General features: G+C 44.9%; 1 protein-coding gene across 1 annotated transcript in view; it reads right to left on the reverse strand.

Annotated features, from left to right (window-relative positions):
• Positions 1 to 25,191, reverse strand: part of AKAP10 (A-kinase anchoring protein 10) — a 76,742-nt gene that overhangs the window by 12,845 nt on the left and 38,706 nt on the right. Inside the window, exons 5-10 of the mRNA XM_077480255.1 lie at positions 17,684 to 17,782; positions 15,403 to 15,487; positions 14,731 to 14,854; positions 11,377 to 11,513; positions 11,049 to 11,193; positions 5,441 to 5,617 (exon numbers count right to left, since the gene is read on the reverse strand). Of these exons, the coding sequence (XP_077336381.1) occupies positions 5,441 to 5,617; positions 11,049 to 11,193; positions 11,377 to 11,513; positions 14,731 to 14,854; positions 15,403 to 15,487; positions 17,684 to 17,782 (767 nt within the window). The remainder of the gene's footprint in view (positions 1 to 5,440; positions 5,618 to 11,048; positions 11,194 to 11,376; positions 11,514 to 14,730; positions 14,855 to 15,402; positions 15,488 to 17,683; positions 17,783 to 25,191) is intronic.

Here is a 25,191-nt window from a genome sequence, read left to right on the forward strand (position 1 = left end):
CTGTTCTTTCCTACTGCCTAAAGCGTTTGAGGGAATTGAAGCAGGCAGTCACTGAATGAGCTGCGGGCCGGATAAAACATACAAGAGGGCCAGGGTTTGGAGACCCCTGTACTAGAACAAAAATAATATTCCCTAAGGCAATCTTTTTAATCAGACCCAGAGGTAGTATGTCATAAAATACAACCAAACACTGTTTGCTCTTAATTTCAGACATCAGTAATGGAGAAGGATCACCACAGAAAACAGTCCAGAGACTGTGACCTATTTCCAGAAATGCTAAATCTGTACTGCAGCATGTGCTTTAAAGAGTCTCTAGTCTTTAGTCTCTAATCTCTAGTCTTATACACTTCATCACCCAAAGGCACGCCTTGGGCTGTACTATCAGCTACAAATATTCAGATACTACTGGCACATCCAGCATACATGACTCTTCATAAAACCATGTGAATTTTTAAGCCGTTCTGTATCATTTTAGGGAATGAATGTGCAATTTTCTTTACACTCTGACTCCCTGTTAACTGTATAATTTACTAACTACACATCAATTATCCTAAACTGCAAAATTTCAATAAGAACGCTGGAAAATAAAAAAAATGTCTAGTCTTAGTCACATGCTCAGGTATGATGTGTAAAAATTCTGGCATAGAAATTCCATCTTAAAGCAGTGAAGCATAAATTATACAGTCTTCTGGTAGGGAATAAGTAACATATTAAACTAAGTTTTAACACAATTCCTTTTAGCCATATGTTACTTTTACTTGGTCGCTCATTTCATGTTTAAGGCTGGGTTCACTGGTACGACATACACTTCGACTTTGGGAGCACGTGTTGCATGACATGTACAAATTAATGGTTCGATTAGAGCCATCTTAACTGGTCCAACACAAGTTTCCTGCACTACTTTGGTCCGTTTTCAGCCCATTCAACATCACTGAAGTCAGATCAAAGTCGGATCTTCTTCTTAACCATCCGACTTATGACATCCGACATGGCGATTACAAAAGCAGGAAAAAGGAGTTTATGTCACACTGGGATTGTTTTGATTGGTCAAAGGATAAGTCAGACTATATCAAATCAGAGAAAAATCATATCCTGTTCATTCAAGTCAGATGGAAGTAGGACCAAAGTCACATGGCAAAGGGGATGACAGTTGTACAACAGTCATGTCATACCAGTGTAAAACCAGCCTTACAATATTACACTAAAAGGACTGAAACAGACTGTGAAATATTCTGTAAATCTTTGTGTTTTATTTGGATGAAATAGAAATGGCAGTAAGCATGTAAAAAAAAATTAAATGAAGATTTAAGCAAAACTAGTCACATAAGCTATGGTGCACAAGCAAGAAAAAAAGTACCATTCTACCCACTTGCCGACCACGTTATAGCAAAACAATGGCTACAGCGCAGTTGGCCAGTTCTGGGAGGTCGTCATATGATGTTCTCCTGTGATCCTGCCCCCCCTGCCCCACGCAACTGTGGCACGCATCCAGCATGCTCTGTGATCGCTGTGTCCTTTGAAGACTTGTCAGGGCAAAGAGCCAACCACAGCGGTTTTTTACCATGTGACCAGCTGCGTCCAATCACAGCTGATCATGATGTAAACACACATGCTGGTTATCAGCATTCCTTTCCTCATGCTGTCACAGAGAGCTGATAACCAGCTAGTGTGAAAGGGGACATCGGTACTGATCATCAGATTCCTGATTATCAGTGCCCAGTGTTCTGATTATCAGTGCAGCCCCATCAGTGCTGTCGCTCATCAGTGCACAAAAAATTACCTAAAACACAAATTTGTGGTCTTTCTTCGTTTGCAAAAAATAAAAAATAAAAACCCAGTGGTGATTAAATACCACCAAAAGAAAGCTCTATTTGGTGAAAAAAAAAAAAGATACAAATTTCATATAGGTATAATGCTGAACGACCACAATATTGTCAAAGTAAAAGCTGAAATTTGGCTTGGGCAGGAAGGGGGTAAAAGTGCCCAGTAGGCAAAGGGTTAAAGGAAACCTGTGCTAATGGAAATACACAAGCTGCCACTGTTAATCTCTCCTTTTGAAATTAGAAGTCATTGGCTGCTATGTTGATCAAAAGGTTTTAATAAATTTCACTGACCTAAAACAGAGTATTCTTATTTCACCTTTAATTCATGGCTGCAAAACTTCTCAGTGTTTCAGAGAGTTGAGATGTTAGAGACAGTCAGGTGCGTTGTATTTTTTAGGAGGTCAGCAATGGTAGTTCGCCCATTTCTCTGAGTACACAATTCCTTGAAATGAGCTGCTTCCTTTTGAGGCAAGTCAATACTTACATACTATAATATGGACTTTAAATGGTATCTGGCACAATCTTAAACAACTGACTTCTCTGAAAGACATCTGTTCCCCTTCCTCAGGTAGATCACCATCTGCAAAGTCAGATAATGTATGCCTACATAACAGGTAGTAAACTTCATGCCAGATTCCCTTTGATAACATAGAAAGAAAAATAGTCTGCTGCAACCGCAGCAGCTGAAGAGCAACTCAAACATTTAAAATCAGTATAACCAATGAAAGTTGATGGTTGACGCACACAGTCTTCTGCATGACGTTAGGTCAACAGAACATATCCTATAACAGAATATAGTAGCAAAACACAATCTTCCAGTAGATGTCTTCTTTACTAAACAAATCTCCTTTCGTGCACCGAAGCAGCCCTTCAATGCTTTACGGGATTGCAGGGGACATGGTGGGGCACCCACTTACAGTGGATATAAAAAGTCTACACACCCCTGTTAAAATGTCAGGTTTCTGTGATGTAAAAAAAAAATTAGAAACATAAATCACTTCAGAACCTTTTCCACCTTTAATGCGACCTATAAATTATACAACTCAATTGAACAACAAACTGAAAACTTTTAGGTGGAGGGAAGTAAAAATAATAATTAAAAAAAAAAAAAAAAAAAAAAAAAAAATGGTTGCACAATTATGCAAAACCTTAATCACTTTCCTACAGGGCACTTACACCCCCTTCCTGCTCAGGCCATTTTTCAGCTTTCAGTGCTGTCTCACTTTGAATGAAAATTGCGCGGTCATGCTACACTGGACCCAGATTACATGTTTATAATTTTTTTCACACAAATAGAGCTTTCTTTTGGTGGCATTTAATCACTTCTGGGGGGTTTTTTGGTAAAAATTATAAGACCAAAAATGATGAAAAAAATTATTTTTACTTAGTTTCTGTCGGTAAATTGTGTAACCAAGTAATTTTTCTCCTTCGCTGATAGGCTGAACTGGTGGCCATTGATGTGGTGGCCCTTATGGGCACTGATGAGGCACCAATATGCCGCACTTATGGGCACTAATAGGTGGCATGCTGGGCAATAATAGGCAGCACAAATAGTTGGTACTGATGGGTGCCAATGATGAGCGACACTGATGGGCATTGATGGACAGTACTGATGGGCAGCACTGACTGGCATCACTAATGGGCACTGATTGGTCGCACTTGTGGGCACCGATCGGTGACACTGTTGGCACTATATTGTAATCAGGGCACTGATGATCAGTGCCCCGATTACATGTGTAGATGTCCCCCTGCGAGGAGATGCCACTGATCGGCTCTTCTCACTACACACTCTGCCAGTGTGAGGCAAGGAGCACCAATTACCGGCATCTCTGTGTTTACATGTGACTGGCTGTGATTGGATACAGCTGATCACATGGTTAAAGTCTTTACAGAGATCGGGGTCGCACCATGTCCTAGCAACACGCTGTGGCCTCTCTGAGATGCCGTCCTATAGAACGAGCGCAGCACCTCCCCGGTGGGGGGGTGGCAACTGGTTAAACTAATACTTAGTTGAAGCACCTTTTGATTTTATTACAGCACTTATTCTTTTTGGGTACGAGTATCAACATGGCAATATTTGCCCACTCTTCTTTGCAAAAACACTCCAAATCTGTCAGATTGCGAGGGCATCTCCTGTGCGCAGCCATTTTCAGATCACAACACAGATTTTCAATCGGATTCAGATCTGGGCTCTGGCTGGGCCATTCCAAAACTTTAATCATCTTCTGGTGATTTGTGATGATTTGGATGTATGCTTTGGGTCGTCGTCATGCTGAAAGATGAAGTTTCTCTTCATGTCCAGCTTTCTAGCAGAAGCCTGAAGGTTTTGTGCCAATATTAACTGGTATTTGGAATAGTTCATAATTCCCCTCTACCTTGACTAAAGCCACTGTTCCAGGTGAAGAAAAACAGCCCCAAAGCATGATGCTGCCACCACCATGCTTTGCTGTGGGTATGGTGTTCTTTTGGCATGTAGGTTTTTTTTTTCCTGCCAAACATATCTTTTGGAATTATGGCCAAAAAGTTCAACCTTGGTACATGCTTTTGGGGGACTTCAGATGTGTTTTTGCAAAATTTAGCCGGGCTCGGGTGTTTTTCTTCGTAAGAAAAGGCTGGTCACTCTACCCCATATAGCCCAGACATAAGAATACAGGAGATTGTTGTCACATGTACCAAACAGCCAGTACTTTCCAGATATTTCGGCAGCTCCTTTAATGTTGCTGTAGGCCTCTTGGCAGCCACCCTGACCAGTTTTCTTTTCTTCTTTTCATCAATTTTGGAGGGACATCCAGTTCTTGGTAATGTCACCGTTGTGCCATATTTTCTCCACTTGATGACTGTCTTCACTGTGTTCCATGGTATATCTAATGCCTTGGAAATTCTTTTTGTACCCTTCTCCTGACTGATACCTTTCAACAATGAAATACCTTTGATGTTTTGGAAGCTCTTTGCGGGTCATAGCTTTTGCTGTAGGATGCGACTAAGAAAATGTCAGGAAAGACCTACTAGAACAGCTGAACTTTATTTGGGGTTAATCAAAGGCACTGCAAATGATGGCAGGTGAAGACTCCTATTTAACATGAGTTTGAATGTGATTGATTAATTTTGAACACAGCTACATCCCCAGTTATAAGAGGGTGTGCACACTTATGCAACCACATTTAATTTTTTTTTTTACTTCGCCCCCTAAAAGATTTCAGTTTGTTTTTCAACTGACTTGTACAGTTCATAGGTCACATTAAAAGGTGGAAAACATTCTGAAATGATTTATCTTTGTCTCATTTTTTACATCACAGAAACCTTACAAATTTAACAGGGGTGTGTAGACTTTATATCCGCTGTACATGTAAAATGATTCACCTAACAGCAAAGTGCCTACAGTCACCTTTCTGTTCAGCTCCTATTAATTAAAAAAAAAAAAAGCCCCAGCTGGCTAAGCAACCTAGCTATAAAGCAGACAGAGATGACCATGTGTGTTTACTGCTCCTAAACTGTATTGGTTTTAAATGTATAAAGACATAGGAGAGACAAATGTATAAAGACATAGGAGAGACAAATGTATAAAGACATAGGTGAATCCCATTAAACAGAAAAACTATATTACTGTTAAGCAGCACCTGAGAGCTGGAGTTCTCAGAAGAGCCAGAATACAGCTCATGGTTGGGTGTGCCTTGACTCCCTTGACCAGCATTGCCTGCTGCACTCCAACTGTAGTCTTCCCCTCGAACTGAGTGGATGAGATCATTCAAGTATTTGTAATATAGATTGCTGGAGAGAAAACCAGGCAAGAAGACCTGAAATAAAGAATAATGAATATTATTTTGCAATGATACTAATATGAAATTATTAATACTGTAAGTTAGTTGTATTCATAGGCAGAAAAAGAAGCACATACATTACCCGGAGAGAGCTGTTGCAATCTTTTCTAAAAATATGAAATTTTTAAAAAGACACCCAACACCTTGGCACCTATACTCGGTGTCAAATTTAGCTCCAGAAACCTTGAGATGGGGAGCTGCACCTGAATCCCCAGATATATTTAAAAGATCCAGACAGGAACAGGACAATCAGCAGGGGCCACTACATGTTCATCAATGGCAGGGGTGTCCAAACTTTTTTTCAAAGAGGGCCGGATTTGATGAACTAAACATGCGCGAGGGGCGACATTCTTTGAACCGTTAAAATTCGGTCTAAGTGTGTTCATTTGAGCACTAATACACTTCCCCACAAGAATTCTCTTGCCTTTGTGGTGGTGTGTGGGAAGAGATGAGCTCAGACGTATTTGTACATACTGTATTAATTGGCGTATAACAAAGAACTGTGAAGCAAAATAATGGTCAGTGCCCACCAATGCAGCCTAATCAGTGCACATCTGCAGACCCACCATTGCCAAGAATGTAGCCTCGCTATTGCCAGGAACACAGCACCATTGCCAGGAACACAGCACCATTGCCAGGAACGCGCAGCACCATTGCCCGGAACGCGCAGCACCATTGCCCGGAACGCGCAGCACCATTGCCAGGAACGCGCAGCACCATTGCCAGGAACGCGCAGCACCATTGCCAGGAACGCGCAGCACCATTGCCAGGAACGCGCAGCACCATTGCCAGGAACGCGCAGCACCATTGCCAGGAACGCGCAGCACCATTGCCAGGAACGCGCAGCACCATTGCCAGGAACGCGCAGCACCATTGCCAGGAACGCGCAGCACCATTGCCAGGAACGCGCAGCACCATTGCCAGGAACGCACGGACGAGCGCCAAAGGAGAATCTCCTGTTTAAACGGAGGCCTCTTTAATAGAAAGTCCCGCCTCCTTTGATGGACAGAACAGTCGTCCAATGGCAGTGCCGGAGACGGACTTCCTATTACAGAGGCCGTCCGTAAACAGGAAATTCTCCTGTGTACGGCGCTCGGTCCTGTCCTCCCTGTACCTACCGAAAGCATATATATCTTTTGTGACCCCGGCACTGGGAGATCGTCGGGGGCCACAAAAGATATGTATGTCCAAATAACCAGGCGGGCCGTTCAAAACCGGGCCGCGATTGGCCCACGGGCCGGACTTTGGACATCCCTGATCAATGGGAAATAGAGACGACTTGGCCCAGTTACTCCTGAAGCCAGAGAAGTCCCCAAATTCCTGTATCAGCCCAAAGGCATCTGAAAGCGAGGGACCCGGATCCTGCAAATATAGTAGAATGTCATCTGCATACAATGACACGTGTTCCTCCAGCTGCCCCACTGGAAGATCAGAGAAGGTATCACTAGAACTCAACTTAGCCACTAGGTGCTCTATGGCAAGGGCAAACAGGAGTGGAAACAATGGGCACCCCCCGTCTAGTCCCACGAAAAATAGGAAAAGGCTCAGAGATAATACCATTAACCTGTAATCTCACAAATGGGTTAGTTTATAATAGTTTCACCCAGGAGATAAAAACCCAGGAGATAAAAACAGGGCCAAACCCATAGGATTCCAGAAGCCGAAACAGGTATGGTCACTCCGAGTCAAAAGCCTTCTTCATGCCTAAGGAAGCCACCACCCGTGTCCCAGAATTGTCGTGCCTAGACTGATGGTTCACAAAGAGTCTCCTTATATTCATCTGAGCACACCTACCTGGGATAAACACCATTTGATCTGCATTCACAAGTTTGAGAACAGCTTTTCGATATACCTTCCAATAAATCAATCTAAACACTATAATCAGATTACTTGTGACTGCATATGTATTCTATGAAAACTTAATGAAGACAGACTACACGTGCTCCACTAAGGCCCCTTTCACACTGGGGCACTTTGCAGGTGCTACATCGCTAAAAATAGCGCCTGCAAAGCGCCCTGAAACAGCCGCTACTGCGGTGCGCTTGCACCCCTCCCCATAGAAAAGAATGGGGCAGCGCTGCAAACCCACCTGCAAATCGGCGCTTTGCGGGCGGTTTTAACCCTTTTTTGGCCGCTAGCGTGGGTTAAAACTGCCCCACTAGCAGCCAAAAAGCGCCGCTAAATATAGTGCCGCTTCACCATCACCTGCAATGCCCCAGTGTGAAAGTAGCCTAAGCCAGGGGTTGACAAATTTGCTTTGAATTTAGAAGCCAGTTTTTTATTTATTTTTTATTTTTAGAGTGGTATGGATTGTCAGCTCCCGGGGTAAGGCCACTCATTTTCTCCCCCTATCCCTAACTCACAATGGAACACCCAGTCAATAACTCTATTGACACGCTGTTACATCAGGGTTATGGACTGACCAGAAAGAGTAAGGCTGGCAACAGATGGAACTGGCTGGCACTGGCAGGTGGCACTGGTTGGCATTGGCAGGTGACACTGGTTGGCTACGAGTAAGCGCTGGTTTTAGCGTGAAACGCGTCTGCAATTTTGTTCTATGTTTTTTCCCTTTGCTGTGGTGATTCGTGTGATATGGAGTTTTTTCACTTGAAGGTATAAAAGGCACTTATTTTTCATCTAATCCGGAGTGCGGCTGTCCAGAGTTTGTTCGTTTTCCATATACTTGACACTGGTTGGTGATGGCAGGTGGCCCTGGTTGGTGATGGCAGGTGGCCCTGGTTGGTGATGGCAGGTGGCCCTGGTTGGTGATGGCAGGTGGCCCTGGTTGGTGATGGCAGGTGGCCCTGGTTGGCGGTGGCAGGTGGCCCTGGTTGGCGGTGGCAGGTGGCCCTGGTTGGCGGTGGCACTGGCAGGTGGCACTGATTGGCAGGTGGCACTGGCAGGCGGCACTGGCAGGTGGCACTGGCAGGCGGCACTGAGTGGTGGCACTGGCAGGCGGCACTGAGTGGTGGCACTGGCAGGCGGCACTGAGTGGTGGCACTGGCAGGTTGCACTGGCAGGTGGCACTGGTTGGCGATGGCACTGGAAGGTGGCACTGATTGGCGGTGGCAGATGGCGACACTGGCAGGTGGCACTGATTGGCGGTGGCACTGGGTGGTAGTTGCAGGTGGTTTTGGTTGGCGGTGGCCCTGGTTGGCACTGATTGGTGGTGGCAGATGGCACTGGTTGCCGCTGGCAGGTGGCACTGATTGGTGGTGGCACTGGCAGGTGGCACTGGTTGGTGGTGGCACTGGTTGGCGGTGGCAGATGGCATCGATTGCCGGTGACACTCGGCACTGGCAGGTGGCACTGACTGACGGTGGCACTGGCAGGTGGCACTGATTGGCGGTGGCACTGACACTGTCAGGTGGCACTGATTGGCGGTGGCACTGGTTGGAGCTGGCAGGTGGCACTGGTTGGCGCTGACCGACGGTGGCACTGGCAGGTGGCACTGATTGGCACTGGCAGGATGCACTGATTGTCACTGGCAGGTGGCACTGGTAGGTGGCACCGATTGGCTGCAGGTGGTATTGATTGGCGGTGGCACTGGTTGGCACTAGCAGGTGGCACTCATTGGTGGTGGCAGGTGGCACTGACACTGGCTGGTGGTGGCAGGTGGCACTGGTAGGTGGTGGCACTGGTAGGTGGTGGCAGGTGGCACTGGTTGGCGGTGGCAGGTGGCACTGGCAGGATGCACTGATTGTCACTTGGCAGGTGGCACTGGTAGGTGGCACCGATTGGCGGTGGCACTGGTTGGTTGCAGGTGGTATTGATTGGCGGTGGCACTGGTTGGCACTAGCAGGTGGCACTCGGTGGTGGCAGGTGGCACTGACACTGGCTGGTGGTGGCAGGTGGCACTGGTAGGCGGTGGCAGGTGGCGGTGGCAGGTGGCACTGGTAGGTGGTGGCACTGGTTGGCACTGGCAGGTGGCACTGATTCACAGCGGCACTGATTGGCACGGGCAGGTGGCACTGATTGGCATGGGCAGGTGGCACTGATTGGCACGGGCAGGTGGCACTGATTGGCACGGGCAGGTGGCACTGATTGGTGGTGACACTGACACTGTCAGGTGGCACTGATTGGCGGTGGCACTGGTTGGCGGCACTGGTTGGCGCTGACCGACGGTGGCACTGATTGTCACTGGCAGGATGCACTGATTGTAACTGGCAGGTGGCATTGGTAGGTGGCACTGATTGGCAGTGGCACTGGTTTGCACTAGCAGGTGGCACTCGGTGGTGGCAGGTGGCACTGACACTGGCAGGTGGCACTGGTTGGTGGTGGCAGGTGGCACTGGTTGGTGGTGGCAGGTGGCACTGATTGGCGGTGGCAGGTGGCATGACAGGTGGCACTGGCAGGTGGAGGCAGGTGGCACTGGCAGGTGGAGGCAGGTGGCACTGGCAGGTGGTGGCACGTGGCACTGGTAGGTGGCACTGATTGGTGGTGACACTGACTGACGGTGGCACTGGAAGGTGGCACTGGCAGGTGGCATTGATTGGCGGTGGCACTGGTTGGCACTAGCAGGTGGTGGTGGCACTGATTGGCGGTGGCAGGTGGCACTGATTGGTGGTGACACTGACTGACGGTGGCATTGGCAGGTGGCACTGATTGGCGGTGGCACTGGTTGGCACCGGCAGGTGGTGGTGGCACTGATTGGTGGTGGCAGATGGCACTGGTTGCCGCTGGCAGGTGGCACTGGTAGGTGGTGGCAGGTTGCACTGGTTGGCACTGGCAGGTGGCACTGGTTGGCAGTGGCACTGATTGGCGGTGGCAGGTGGCACTGATTGGCGGTGACACTCGACACTGACAGGTGGCACTGATTGTCACTGGCAGGTTTCACACGGAGCACTCTGTTACTGAAATGTAACAGAGGAGCTGTCAGAATTTAGCTTAATGTCGGAATGGGCGGGACCCTGCCGGCGTGTGAAACTGACAAGTAACAGAGAGGCGGATATGTCAGATTTCAGCTTGATGTCGGGGTGGGCGGGACTGAGCAGCTATTAAACACCAGCCAACGATTGGGCTGCTTAAGAAAAGAGGCAGGTCACATTCACGTAGCGGCCCACCCAGATCCCATTGGCTGGTGTTTGATAGCTGCTGGGTCCCGCCCAGTCTCGCCCACCCCGGCCGGTCCCGCCCACCCCGACATCAAGCTGAAATCTGACAGATCCTCCTCTCTCCGTTGCTTGTCAGTTTCACAGACTTAGCGCGGCGCCGCTGAGTGTGGAGGAGGGAGGATGACGACAGTCAGTGTTAATGCTGCTGCATGTCTGGGGCATCAATAGTGAGTGGGCTGGTGGCAGCTTAGGCGCCAGGTCGCGATTTCTGGTCGCATTGGCGACCTGGCGCCTGGGGTTTGTCGAGCCCTGGCCTAAGCAAACAAAAGTTTGTCAGAATGTCATGATCTCACCTTCTCCATAGTGGTCCAAGCCTGACGCAAGGGGGTGGTGAAGCAGTTTGGGAGTGGACCACCCTCCCGGCAGATGTTGGACTCAATTTCCAGACGCACAGAGTCATCAAAACCTAAAGGGTGTGTTGCTTGCAGAGAAAAATACCTAAAGAGTATAAAAAAAATAACAACTTATCAAATCCCTTACATTTACAGACCTCCAGTTTGTAAAACATTTAATGTACGTGCTGATAGGCTATAGCACGATATCATCCATTCTAAAATATAAAATACCATCCATTCTAGAATATAATACATTTAAACTGTATCTTAAACAACTAATACTTACTTATCATAGAGGATCATGGCATCATTTTGCGCCTCCTGCCCATCATACTGCCCATTCTTAGCTGCAAGCTGAGACTGGAAGTTGTCAGCAGCCAACCAGAACTGCAATATGTTTACTGCATCCTCCTTCTCCATGTACTGTGAAAAACAATACTTTATTACTTCACTGAACCTAATGGCTTTTTTAGAGTGGATAATAAAAAATGCAAAGCAACACTTGAGGAAGAAGGTGAAAAGTTACAGAAAGTAACCCTTTATTGATGCATGGGGACCTCTCCAAGCAATCAGCTATTGTGAAATACTTTATAAAGCAATAATGACTGGTCATTTGTGTGGCATATTTTCTGAACTAAAGTCATATGAACTTAGACAATCAGACCATGTAAAACTGCAGAGATTCTGTGCAAAGTGCAGTAACCAAAATAAGCTTTGAGAATGCCAACAAGTCAGTAGAGAGCTGATATCGGATTTGGTGCAATCACCCTTTGCATTTAAAGGGTAACTCCACTTTCATGGGGTGGGGGGGGAGAAACACAAATAAAAAATAATATAGCATATACAATTGTGACACAAGTCATATTTCAATCTGCAGCCACTGTAATTTTCTGAAAATGCACTGCAATATGGCTACCTGGAGTTGTTCTGTACACGGAATGTGTACAGAACACCCCCCAGAAACATAATTTTCTGCTTGTGGGATTGGCTCGCCCAGAAGCCTGCCTAAGATACAAGTCAGATTTCAGGCATCCCCTGGAACAAAAACATTTTTGGTGAGATACTCCTAATAGGAACACTTCTAAAGGGATGCAGACCAAGCAGCTTTCCTCATTAGTGCTCTGCAGCTGCACAGCCGATTGATATTTATGAAATCACTCATTAGACACACTTAGCACAAGGCACAAAAGGAACAAGCAGTAATTTCTTCAAAATAAAAAAAGGTAGAAATTTGCAACAAAGGTTGTTATAATCCTTGTAATGTGCACAATCACCCAAAATGGAATGTTTTTTCTCAATAAATGTGGAGTTACGCTTTAATGAAAAGTGATTTAATTCATTAAAAGATACCGAAGGAGAACACTCTGTTCAAGCTTATAGCAAATCCCAGCAACTACTCTGCAATTCATAGAGTAACATAAAATTGTAAAATGTGGGATCTACCTTCACTTTAGGGAGATTTCCTCTCATCTCTAGTTATGTACCTGTTTCAAAAGAGGGGGACTAAGCTAGGGGAAGGTGGGACTTTATATGAAGCACATGACTGCAAAAGGGTAGTTAGGTGAACCTAAGGAAATTTATTGGATACAAAAACAGATACACAATTATAGTAGCGATATCAAAGACCATTCATTACAATAATATAAGTTTATTGTTTTTTCAGTCTAGATCGATCTCACTGGGTTGTTATAACCATGGCATGTGGGTTGGCCGCCTGGCTTTCTGCTTGTTCTCCCCGTGTCTGGGAGCTGTGACGCACCTGGCTGGCCTCCCTCCAACCCCGCTTCCTTTACATCCGGGGGGTGGATACGGCATCATCGAGCGTCAGCGTCATGCACCTCACATTGCATATGCGCGCGCCCTCCTTAGTGGATTCAAGTTGTATCAAAAGTCGCACCAAAGTAGTGCAGTCCTGCATTTTGTAATCTGAGGAAATGTGGGGGGTTCTATGACAACATTGGGAGGGGACAGAAGCCTGAAGAAGAGGTACAAGTCAGGTATTTCCTAGCACTGTTAAATTAGTTGGTTAAATAATTACCTACTGCAGTACATCTTTAAATGGCAAAGTGGTGAACACTTATTTCTGCAATGTTGTTTATAACCACCAGGGGGCCAGTGCACCCATTAATGCTTGTGAACAGTTCAAAGACAATGTGTACAGAACTGATCCAAGCAGCTCTGTACCTTGGGAATGTGGTCACTGGTCACAGAAATAGCGATCACAGATGTAAGCTGTGTAGTCTGGAGGAAAGGGGAACTAATGAATGAATGAATGAGTCAGTCCTCAGTTCCCAATCTCCATACAAATCACAGCAGCAGCAGATAGTAATTAACGTTTTTTTTAACCCCCACTCCTCCTAACTGACTTGTGTATTAACCCTTTACCTGCCTTACCCTGTACACCTGCATCTTTACCCCCATCATCTTCATCCTCCTACCATATGTGACCTGTACACCAACCTGTTCACCACCTCCTCGCACTATGTATGACCCGTAGGAGTTCTATCTTGTGCACCATTACCAAGTTCCGTGTTTAACTCCCCTCAATACCAGTATGTGTCTGTTTACAAAAACTGTGGTCAAAATTAGATTGACCTTAGGATGTCTACTTTTCAAAATGGGATCATTTTGTGGTGTTTGCACTGTCCTAGCATTTTTAATTGTAACGAAAAGGGAAATTATATATATATATATATATATATATATATATATATATATATATATATATATATATATATATATATATATATATATATATATATATATATATATATATTTTTTTTTTTTTTATATTAAAAACATACTGCCATAAAAACATATTTAAGAAAGCAACACAAATTAATGTGCATACAGTGGTGCATGATAGGGTAACTGTAAAATTATCAAAGCACTGGTAACTGGAAAATGGCCTGGTAATAAAGCCCGTAATAATGGTTGGTACTCAACTGGCTAATGAGCATACAGGTTTGTTTTATGGTGTCCAAACCAAACCCATGTGCACCTGAGCCCACAGGCTGATTGCTCAAAATTATCCAATCTGTCATACTGCATCTCTTAAAACTAAGAAAAGATGAAAACATACATGGCCAAATTAAAAAGAAGTAGAACCAAAGCTCATTTGGCTGTACTTCTCCTATGGGTGACAGGAGTGCAATTCGTTTTGAACTCCTGTGACCAATTTTCAGCAGAGTCCGCTCTCTGCTGATGCCACAGAAGTTGGTCCAGAGTCATTACAGCAATGGAAGTCGAGATCTGCCAGGTCCCTGGACAGACACCCGGCTCAACCTCCCAGCGAATCGCTGAGAGCGTGAGCCGGATGCTCTGTCCCCTCCACAGCTCAGCGCTCTAGTGAGCAAGGAGGGAGCAGAGCGGAGACCCGTGACTGACAGCCTGCAGCATTCTGCTCACGGAGCTGTCAGAAACTAAGCGATTGGCAGTGTTCTATCACTCTGTTCTCAGTGAAAAGGCACAGTGGGGGGGGGGGGGGGGGGACCAATGCTGCATCCACCTAGGTAAATAGAATACTGGAAAAACCCCAAACCCTTATTTCTCTTTTAAACTGGTTTTCTTTACATAATTGACAATGAGCAACATAAATGATGATGAGTGAGGAAACCAGAATCAAATTGCGTACTCTTACCTCTGAGAAGTAAAAGAGTGCCGATTCGCAGAACAATATATCCGACAGGTAAACTATTCCACTGGTCAACACTTCAATCTGATATTTACAGAAATGCTGACTGCGCAAAAATTCAGGAAAGTGCCTATACAACAGGGAGTAAACAAATTAGTAACCCTCAGACATTGATCATAAACAAACAGTCAATCAGTCTAATTTTTTTTTTTTTTTTTTTTTTTTTTTAACAAAAAGCACAATATTCTTTATCCAAAGATATTTGGATGATACAATTTTACAGTATTGGTTAAAAAAAATACAGCAACCCTTTAACTGGTTATTGGAAACTGCTTCAAAACACAAGTTACAAAAAAAAAAAAAAAAAAGGAAGATTTTGGAAGTATATTTATGTTAACCTTTCTCTCTTTTTAGCCATTAGGCCCATAAAACATTTCTTCAGGTAAGGAGGGTGGAGGGAACAGTTTGAGGGTGGGTTGTTGGGGGATGGAACCATGAGGTCACACCCTAAAATTGGGTGTAACATGAAACATTCATAAAGATGGAGTATGTCTAACTTTTGATATTTAAATATATGTATTCATTTGTTGGCACCGATTCTTAATGTATTTTGTGTCAGTGTAAACATGCCCCACGGATTAGTATCCCTCCACCATACATACAGTCGTAAAAACTTACTCTTGTTCCATGGCATTAAATACTATGGCCTGTGCTGTAACAAAGCAGTTGGGGTCCACCTGCCCATCTTCGCCACAGATCTTAGCTGCAAATAATAAAAAATAAATAAAAAAAACCATGCCATCAGATCATTCCCAACAGGCAGAGCTGCAAACACCTGTTCTCTGTGTAACGGTGTTGAAAAGTTGTTGCTGGAGATAGTAACAATCACATTTTTTCCCCCATTAAAGATGCATGCAGTAGAACAAAGACTGAACTTAGGCACTGTTCACATTAGCGTGTCTCCAAAGTCACACGATTTCCAGTGCAAGTTGGGAGTGACTTCATCTGACTAGTAGTGCAGGCACCTCTTCACTTTAAATCACACCAATTAGAACAGGTGTCATTGAAAAGAATGGGCCAAAGCTGAGCTAAACCATTTCTAACATCAACCACAATGTTTAACTCCCAGGATGTGCTAAGGATTACTGGCTTATTTACAATCTTCCTTGTATTATACACAAGGATGGAAATTGTTTTTTAGTTTCTATATCACTGTAAACGTTTCTTCTGGGTAACAACGTTTACGAGAGCTCTGATGTTTTACAGTGAAATGTAGGTAAAGAATTACAGTAGGGCTGTGTTATACAGTATATTGAATTGCAATTGATGTTTGCCCTCATGTTGCAAAACGCAGTGCAAACTGCTGGCGCCATATAAAGCCTGTATAATATAGCAAAAAAAGGGCAACCAACATTTTTTATACTGAGAAACTCCAGGCAGATGTAGAACACAAAATAATGCAGCTGCATCTTCATTATCACACACATAGGGTGCAATCACACTACTGCATTGTGGTAATGCAATTTAAATTAATTGATGTGGTACCATTCTTTCAGAATGGACCCCAATGCCCCATGCAGACTAAGGATGGAAGAGTATCTTGGGTTTAGCAATTTCAAAATGCAGCAGTAATTGCATAAGCCCAGTTGTGAATGTTTCTCTTTATATAAGGGGGAAAAAAAATTGAACGCTTGAATGCAATGTTTGCATTAACATTTTTCTGTATTAGCCATCCCAGAGGAGAACATGAACAAAATCCTGACTTAGTATCTCTCTTGTCACAAGACAGAGGCATGAAACCCTATTACAAATCATGTGGTCTTCACGCTAATAGGGAAGAGCTCTAAACAAATCCACACGAAGAAGCTGCACTGAATCTTATCAGGATTTCTCCCACATATCTGGCTATATGTGAAATGTATACCTACAAGATGATTTGGATGAACATGACAGCCAGATGGGTTTCATTCGTCATTAGTGTTCATCATTATTCTATTACAGCTTTTCATAAAAAGACAATCTCTGGGCTCACATGCTATTAACCCGCAAACATTCCACTTAAAACACATTTTATGGGAGCTGAAGGGAAAAGCTACAGAAAAATGTTGCATCTACAGGGAAGTTCCGCCTCTTTCACACAGGCTTCCCGATCATGTCACCATCAGTTTTTCACGTGGACTTGATCAGACAACTCCATTCAGCCCTATGGAGCGGCAGATGTCAGCGGTGGCATGTCCGCTGATATCCGATCCGTGAAATCCAGACAGATGGAAACCTTATTTTCCATCCATGAGAATTGGATCAGATAGGATCGGATAGGAGCGTTCACATCTAGCTGTTGCTATTTTACAGGCGTTTTTAAGTTCAAAGGGTCACCAATGTAAAAGCAGTAAAACGCCTGTAATCTGCCAAAAAAGAAGCTCATGTCCTTTTTTGAGCGACGGGCGCTTTGCTTTGGGAGAACGGGCTCTGTGTGTCTCTGCTCTGCATTAGCGGAACGGACAGAGACCAGCCATCCGCCTGCTCAACAGGGATCAGAGGACAGATTCTTCACTGAGCAGGCAGACTACAACAGGTTACCAATGGGGTAGACTCCAACAGAGTCTGACACGTGTGAGAGGGGCCCAATGCTTTCTGTCCCGTTCATATTAAACCCTGGCATAGAGCTTTAGTCTAAACAAACCCTAAACCCAATATAAAGATAATATAGTGCAGCCTACCTGACCTTAGATGTGGTTGCTGTTTTCATTTTCTTATTTCTTGTCCAAAAGGTAACATTTTTCACTTGCCTTACTTCATCTACCACCCTAGAACAGAACTACAGACCACCCCCATCCCCTACAAAGTGGGGGGGGGGGAATGTTCTGCAGTCTATATAGATAGCTGGAAACACACAACATACAGTATATATTATGAAGTAATCACTTTATCACAGAACTAGCAGTATTGAATCACATACCTACAATATCACTTCTGATGTCCTCACTGATCGGTATGGGTTTAGCAGCATCCGGAGAAATGTATTTGGTGAATGTATTTACAGCATCTCGCTCTATACCTAACAAGAAAATAAAAGCTTAATATAGAACATAGAAGTTTATTATTAATATATTATAAAATCAACAGTGATCTACTACAAAAGACATTGATGAAGAAATTAAATTGTCCTAAGGTATATTTTCACCAAACTTTTTCAATGCTACACACATAATTACAGCCCAAACTGGCTGAAAACGTACCTAGATCAGGCAACATCTTCACTGGAATAAAAAAAACACTTCTCCAGGAGCCCATGGCATGGTATTTGGTCACATGATCTCTGCAGCAGGAGACCAATAGAATTGAACGTTTCTGATCCTTTGCTCTTCAGTAAAGATCATATGACCAGTTGCAGTTCAGGAGCCCCATGATCGCACACCCCACGTGCAGAGCCCGCCAGGAAGTCGGCACTGCGCTGATCACAGGCAGTGAGACATTGTCCCGATGCCCGATCTCTGCAGCCGCGCAATGTCTTACTGCCTGTGATTAGCGCAGCGCCAACTTCCTGGCGGGCTCTGCACGTGGGGTGTGCGAACACGGCGGAGCTCATCCTTAGCAGTAAGAAACAAGTGTTCCATTGGTTTTCACTCCATTACCTTTCTGGGGACAAACCCAAAATTGGGATTTTTATTTAAACTTTCGCTTTTAATGATAATGGTAAACAGGACAAATAGAGAGGGTGAATCTCACCAACAGGGACACAGACAGAAGTAAAAAAATGACAGGGGGTCTAATCCCTCTCCACTGTATCCAAACCTGAAAGTTTTGCCTTTAGTTATACTTCAAGAACTGTTTTATCTCACATAATTAGTAACGATTCTGTTTTCATTGCAATATTTTTTTTGTAATAAACACAGTAAAAAAAGAAAAAAAAAAAATGCCTTTTATAGTTCACAGTACTCCACACCCTAGAAGACAATGAAAAGACGACCTCCTGCTATACCTTTGGCAAGTCAAATCATGTTGCTTAAGAAGCCCCTGGGAGTAAAGCTCTTTGGGTTTCCATTAAAGGGATATTATGGCAAATAAAAAATGAATCTGCGTGCAATAGTACAGCAGATGTTAAAGCGAAGTTCCAGTCATTTTTGTATTTATTTTTAAACGTCAACAGCTACAAAAAGTGTAGCTGCTGACTTAGAGCTGTAAAGTCAGAAGTTTTTTATCTTAATGCATTCCATGCATTAAGATAAAAAGCCTTCTATGTGCAACAGCCCCCCCACCCCCCCCAATGCCCTGTACACACGTTCGGAATTTGACGGAAAATGTGCGATCGGATCGCGTTGTTGGAAAATCCGATCGTATGTGGGCTCCATTGGACTTTTTCCTTCGGAATTCCCAACACACAAAATTTTGAGAGCAGGATCTAAAATTTTTCAACAACCAAATCCGATCGTTTAAATTTCTGATCGTATGTAGATAATTCTGACGGACAAAGTGCCACGCATGCTCAGAATAAATTAAGAGACCACAGCTATTGGCTACTGCCCCGTTTAGAGTCCCGACGTACGTGTTGTACGTCACCTCGTTAAGAACGATTGGATTTTCCGACAGCTTTGTCCGACTGTGTGTATGCAAGGCAAGTTTGGGAAAAAATCCGATGGATTTTGTTGTCGGAATGTCCGATCGTGTGTACAAGGCATAGTACTTACCTTAGGTTCCTCTCCATTCAGCGATGTACACGAGTGTTTCAGTCGTCCGAGATTCTCCCTCCTGACTGGCTGAGACACAGCAGCAGTTACATTGGCTGCCACCGCTGTCAATTAACGTCAGCTAGCTAATCAGGCGAGAGAGGGGGCAGGGCTGGGTCAGGGCTCTGTGTCTGAATGGACACAGGAAGCTGCGACTCGGCTCGAGTGCCACCATAGCAAGCTGCACTGAACAGGAGAGAGGAGCCAGGAGCACCACAGAGGGACCTGAGAAGAGGAGGATCCGAGCTGATCTGTGCAAATCCACTGCAACAGAGCAGGCAAGTAGATATTTTTTATAAGGAAAAAAAATAGACTTTACAATCATTTTCATAAACAGTAGAGCTGCATGAATCTGGGCAAAATGACAAATCAAAAAATTTTTTTTTGCTTAGAATAAAAAGATCACGTTTCTCAACATAAATTTTTCACATTATACAAAAAAAATTGGGCTAACTTTACTGGGTGCACTCATCCCTGCTGTTTTAACCCTGTGTCGGCGCCAGCATCTTCACTATGGGCACTCAGGTGTGACAAAGCAAGCAGAGCACCGCTCTGACTGGCCCTGAAGTCTTCTGGAATCCAGCATGTGTCCCAGAAGATTTCAGGAAGGAGAACTTCTGATTGCATAAGGTGACTGGAACGGAAGTGGGAGCGGGTACCTGTGAAAATTGGGTACCCGTTGCCCCCCTCATTAAGCTCAGTTTCATAAACAGAAGTCAGGGAGGAGGCCTTAAAGCAATAACTTCCCTTTTGGGGTGGAGCACCGCTTTAAAGTGATATTAAAGCTTAGACTTTTTTGTATTAAAAACAAACATGTTATACTTACCTGCTCTGTGCAGTGGTCATGCACAGAGCAGCCCCAATTCTCATCTTCTCGGGTCTCCCACTGGCGCTCCTGGCTCCACCAAATCATTGAGTGCCCCCATAGAGAGACGCTTTCTATAGGGGGCACTCTTGTAGGTCCCCTACTGAATCGCTATCAGTACAGACAGGGTGGCTTGGACCCACCCCCTGCTCCCTTTCCTCAGAACTTGACTGACAGCAGCAGGAACCAATCGCAGTAAGGAAGGGAGAGCGTCGCTGCTGGATCAAGATCAGGCTTAGGCAAGTAAGAGGGGGGCTGGGGGGATCATTTGGCACAGAAGGTAAAAACCTTGAACTTTACAGCCACTAAGTATATTCATTGTATTACATACATATATATATACATACATAATATATATATATATATATATATATATATATATACATACACACATATACACATACACACACACACGTTTTCATTGTGTGTTCAAATTAAATTGCTCAGGTTTGGGACAGGTTAACATTATGGAAGTCTTATAACACGAATAATAACAGAACTAATATTCAGAGGTATGGTTTGTGTAAGTGTTTTCTATGTGCCTTTGGCATTTGTGCATTGTATAAAAGCACCGGGAACTGCACACACAGTAGTGCGAACAAGCCCTTACTAATGTCAGACACTCTTAGGCCCTGTATTGACACACTTTGTGCTTGTCAACAGAATCAGTTTCAGAATTCACTGGCAGGTGCCATCAACCTGCAGTTGATGACCTTTTGCATGTTACCTGATGCAACTGGCTATTGAAATACCAATGGACTTGTATAGTAAAACTAAACCCGCTTGAAGCAAACAAAATCTCAGCAACATCATACCTACGTCTCATCATACATGTTACAATCTCACTGTAAAATTTTTGAACAATCCACTTTAGCTCTACCAAAACTACGTAATATGAGGAACTACATACTCTATCCAAGCAATGTACATTTAGTCAGGCAGACCTCTGCACTACATACCTGTGCTGGCTGGGAGAGATCACAGAGCGGCTAAGACAGCTGAGACAGCATACCTTCTACTGACCAGTGTGATGGATGCCCCACAGAGTATTTACCCACAGATGTACCCTTCCTTGGTCACCTAGATGCTTCACTATTGCTGCCTTTTTTTCCATTTGGGCAATGCTAAAAAATTGGGGAGCAGCTATGATATATACTCTGGCTCTGGAGCTCGCTATATCGGTGGCCATATACTATTGGTAGAGTGGACTGCCTGTTTCGTTTCATCTGTATCATTTGGAGAGTGACACCACTATTTCCTGTGGTTAATGATTACCGTATATACTCGAGTATAGGCCGACCCGAATATAAGCCGAGGCCCCCAATTTACCCCCAAAAAAACTGGCAAACTTATTGACTCGTGTATAAGCCGAGGGTGAGACATGCCTGTCCATCCCTGTGTGTGTGTCCGTCCATCCCTGTGTGTCCGTCCATCCCTGTGTGTCCGTCCATCCATCCCTGTGTGTGTGTCCATCCATCCATCCCTGTGTGTGTGTGTGTCCATCCATCCATCCATCCCTGTGTGTGTGTGTGTCCATCCATCCATCCATCCCTGTGTGTGTGTGTCTCCATCCATCCATCCATCCCTGTGTGTGTGTGTCTCCAGCCCTCCATCCCTGTGTGTGTGTCTCCATCCGTGTGTGTGTGTGTGTGTGTGTGTGTGTGTGTGTGTGTGTGTGTGTGTGTGTGTGTGTGTGTGTGTGTGTGTGTGTGTGTGTGTGTGTGTGTGTGTGTGTGTGTGTCCAGCCTACCTGTGTCCCGAGCCTGTGTCCCGAGCCTCCGTCCCGTGCCTTGCCTCCTTGCCTCCGTGCCGTGCCTTGCCTCCTTGCCTCCGTCCCGTGCCGTGCCTCCTTGCCTCCGTCCCGTGTCGTGCCTTGCCTCCGTCCCGTGTCGTGCCTTGCCTCCGTCCCGTGTCGTGCCGTGCCTTGCCTTGCCTCCGTCCCGTGCCTTGCCAGGATCGCCGCTCTTCGTCGGCGCCTCGGCGGCCATTCTAAAATTCAAAAGCCGCGCCTCCGCCTTCGCCTGTGATAGGCGGAACACTGAATTTCCCAGCAGCCTGTGTTCCGCCTATCACGGACATCGTCTCATCCTCGTCCGTAGTACGAGGATGAGACGATGTCCGTGATAGGCGGAACACAGGCTGCTGGGAAATTCAGTGTTCCGCCTATCACAGGCGAAGGCGGAGGCGCGGCGTTTGAAGGGTAGAATGTCCGCTGTCTGTCTGCTCGACACGCTGATCGAGCAGGCAGACAGCGATGACTCGAGTATAAGCCGAGGGGGGCACTTTCAGCCTCAAAAAAGAGGCTGAAAATCTCGGCTTATACTCGAGTATATACGGTATATGTCTACATATCATTACCTTCTAGTAAGCAGATTGGATTCACTTGGTTGTGTTGCGTCTTTCCATACACACAGAAGCTGGTGAAGGGTCCCTTGTATCTTCTATTAATTTATCGAAAAAAACTTATGTGAACTTAAGCGCAGCATCTTGGACTTTTATTTTTATTATTTGATGATCAACAAACTGTGCTGGCTGCTTTTTTATTTTATTGTAATTTTTTGTTTATCGCAGATACCCACCACTTTTTTCGGATGAAAGAGATTGTATAACCAGATTGGAACACGTGTGGCGAACTTAACAGTGACTACTAGCTCAGCTTTAAAAAGGATGTAAACCCTGATGAGTTTACTTCCTCTTTGTCTCCCTGCAAAGGTAAAGCATAATGGACTACTATGCATCTCATAGTAGTCCATTATGTGTCACTTACCTGACACAGGAGCCAGCGAAGTCACCGCTGTCCCCTGTAGTCCGGAGCGTCCATCTTATTCCTGGTATCACTGCTTGGCCACTCACATCGCCGGAGCAGCGATAACGTCACTCCCGCACATGTGCATGGGAGCTGCCACTAACGGCATATCACCATTAGCAGTGGCATGCCGCTAGCGGCGTAGTGCGCCTGCATGCGCCGTAGACAGCTGTCACTGTCTTTTAGTAAATATCTCCTAAACCGTGTAGGTTTAGGAGATATTTCTTGGACCTACAGGTAAGCCTTAATCTAGGCTTACCTGTAGGTCAAATTGGTTTGTAAGGGTTTACAACCACTTTAAGGATAATGCAACCATGGGCCTCAGCATCAAATATTTGAAAGGAGATGGGGACTAAAGTTCATACACACAGGCTGAATGACTGACGGCACTAGCTGGTTCAATAGAAATGGCTGACATTCGGCCCGTGTGTACTGCACCTGGTCAGTTGAAGGGGCATGACCAAAATAGGCCATGGCTGAGAGCGCTGACCCCCGTCAGGTATACAATAGAGCAGCAGGGGAGATCGCTGTACTAACATTGCATGGCTCCTCCAGCGTTGTCAGGGTTTTTTTTTTCGTTCAGCCCTGTTGGGTTGAACGAAAAAAAAAAACAAATAGGGTATACAAGGCTTAAGGCTCCATTTACATTTGGTGTTTTGGGATGTTACGCAGAATCTCTGCAATGCTGCCCGCAATCTCAAATCACATTACAATAGCAAAACGCATGTTTGGGTGCTATTCGTTTTTGATGGCGCCTAAAAACGCATTGCAGTTTTGCCGCGATCATGGCTCAAGGAGCAGGAGGTTCTTATGGGCGAAAAGCTTTGCACGTTTTGGTTTGCCGTGTGATTTAGCGTGGCAAAACTGCACCGCGTGCCATTAAAAATTAATAGCTCCCAAGCAGGAGTTTTGCAATTGCAGTGCGATCTGAGATTGCGGGCAGCATCACAGCGATTCTGCTCGACAGCCCAAAACATCAAATTATGTATTCGTCTTTTTTTTCCCCCTTCAACTCAGCAGGGCAGAACGGGGGGAAAAAAAATCTGATAGCTTCAGGTGAGCTGCTGTACTAACCATGTGATGTTAGTACAACGATCTCCCCTGTTGTGCTATTGTGTGCTGACAGGGGGAAGGCCCCCTGCGAAAATGCTATGATCAGCACTCTCAGCTATTTGGGCTCAACTACAAAGAGTAAAGCTCCATTCACACAAAGCATAACTTGGAACTCTCATTTCTGTCCACTTTTTTATTTCTTCATTTGAATGGGCTCTCCACCTTTTCAGTCCACCTTTTCAGTCCACCTTTTCAGGCGATGAGCTTTGCGTTTTTTTTTTATTTTAAACAGTGCATTTTGTTGTATGACAAAACACGTGTCTGCTAGTCACATGCATTTTATGTGCATCCTGGGAATGCATCCAGAAAAACACGTTTCTGTGCATGTCCCCTGAACATGTAGGTATGAATGGGGTCTATGGCTCAGACAAGGCTACCAATAAAGAGCATCATGATCTTCAATCATGCCAAAATCCACACTATTTCACACCAGAGAAGTATAAGGGGAGACTTAGGCCCCATGCACACGAGACGCTGTTAAACGCATGTTCAGAGGCAGTTGGACACTTTTTTCAACTGCCCCTGAACTCATTCAATGTTATCCTATGTGTCCATGTACACAGTCTAGTTTTTTGCTGTTTTTATGAAGTTGCGTTTAACCTCGTTTTTCCAGAAGCAAAAAAATGGGTTCAGATGCAAAAGTTTTCCACATTTCAGACACAAAATGCGGCAAAACGCCGGTACCGCATTTTCGTTTATAAGCGTTTTTAAAAGGTGACTTTTTTTTTACATTAAAAATCTCAAAAATTATGGCAAATTATGAAAAACCATTAAAAAAAAAATATTTTAAACAATTGCAAGATCCACAACTTGTGGCTGGTGACGTGGCAAGTGGACAATCCACAACTTGTGGCAGGTGACGTGGCAGGTGGACAATCCACAACTTGTGGCAAGTGACGTGGCAAGTGGGCAATCCACAACTTGTGGCAGGTGACGTGGCAGGTGGACAATCCACA

This window comes from Lithobates pipiens, unplaced genomic scaffold (assembly GCF_037356315.1).
Source record: "Lithobates pipiens isolate NorthernLeopardFrog02 unplaced genomic scaffold, aLitPip1_a1.2 Scaffold_16, whole genome shotgun sequence".
NCBI lineage: Eukaryota > Metazoa > Chordata > Amphibia > Anura > Ranidae > Lithobates > Lithobates pipiens.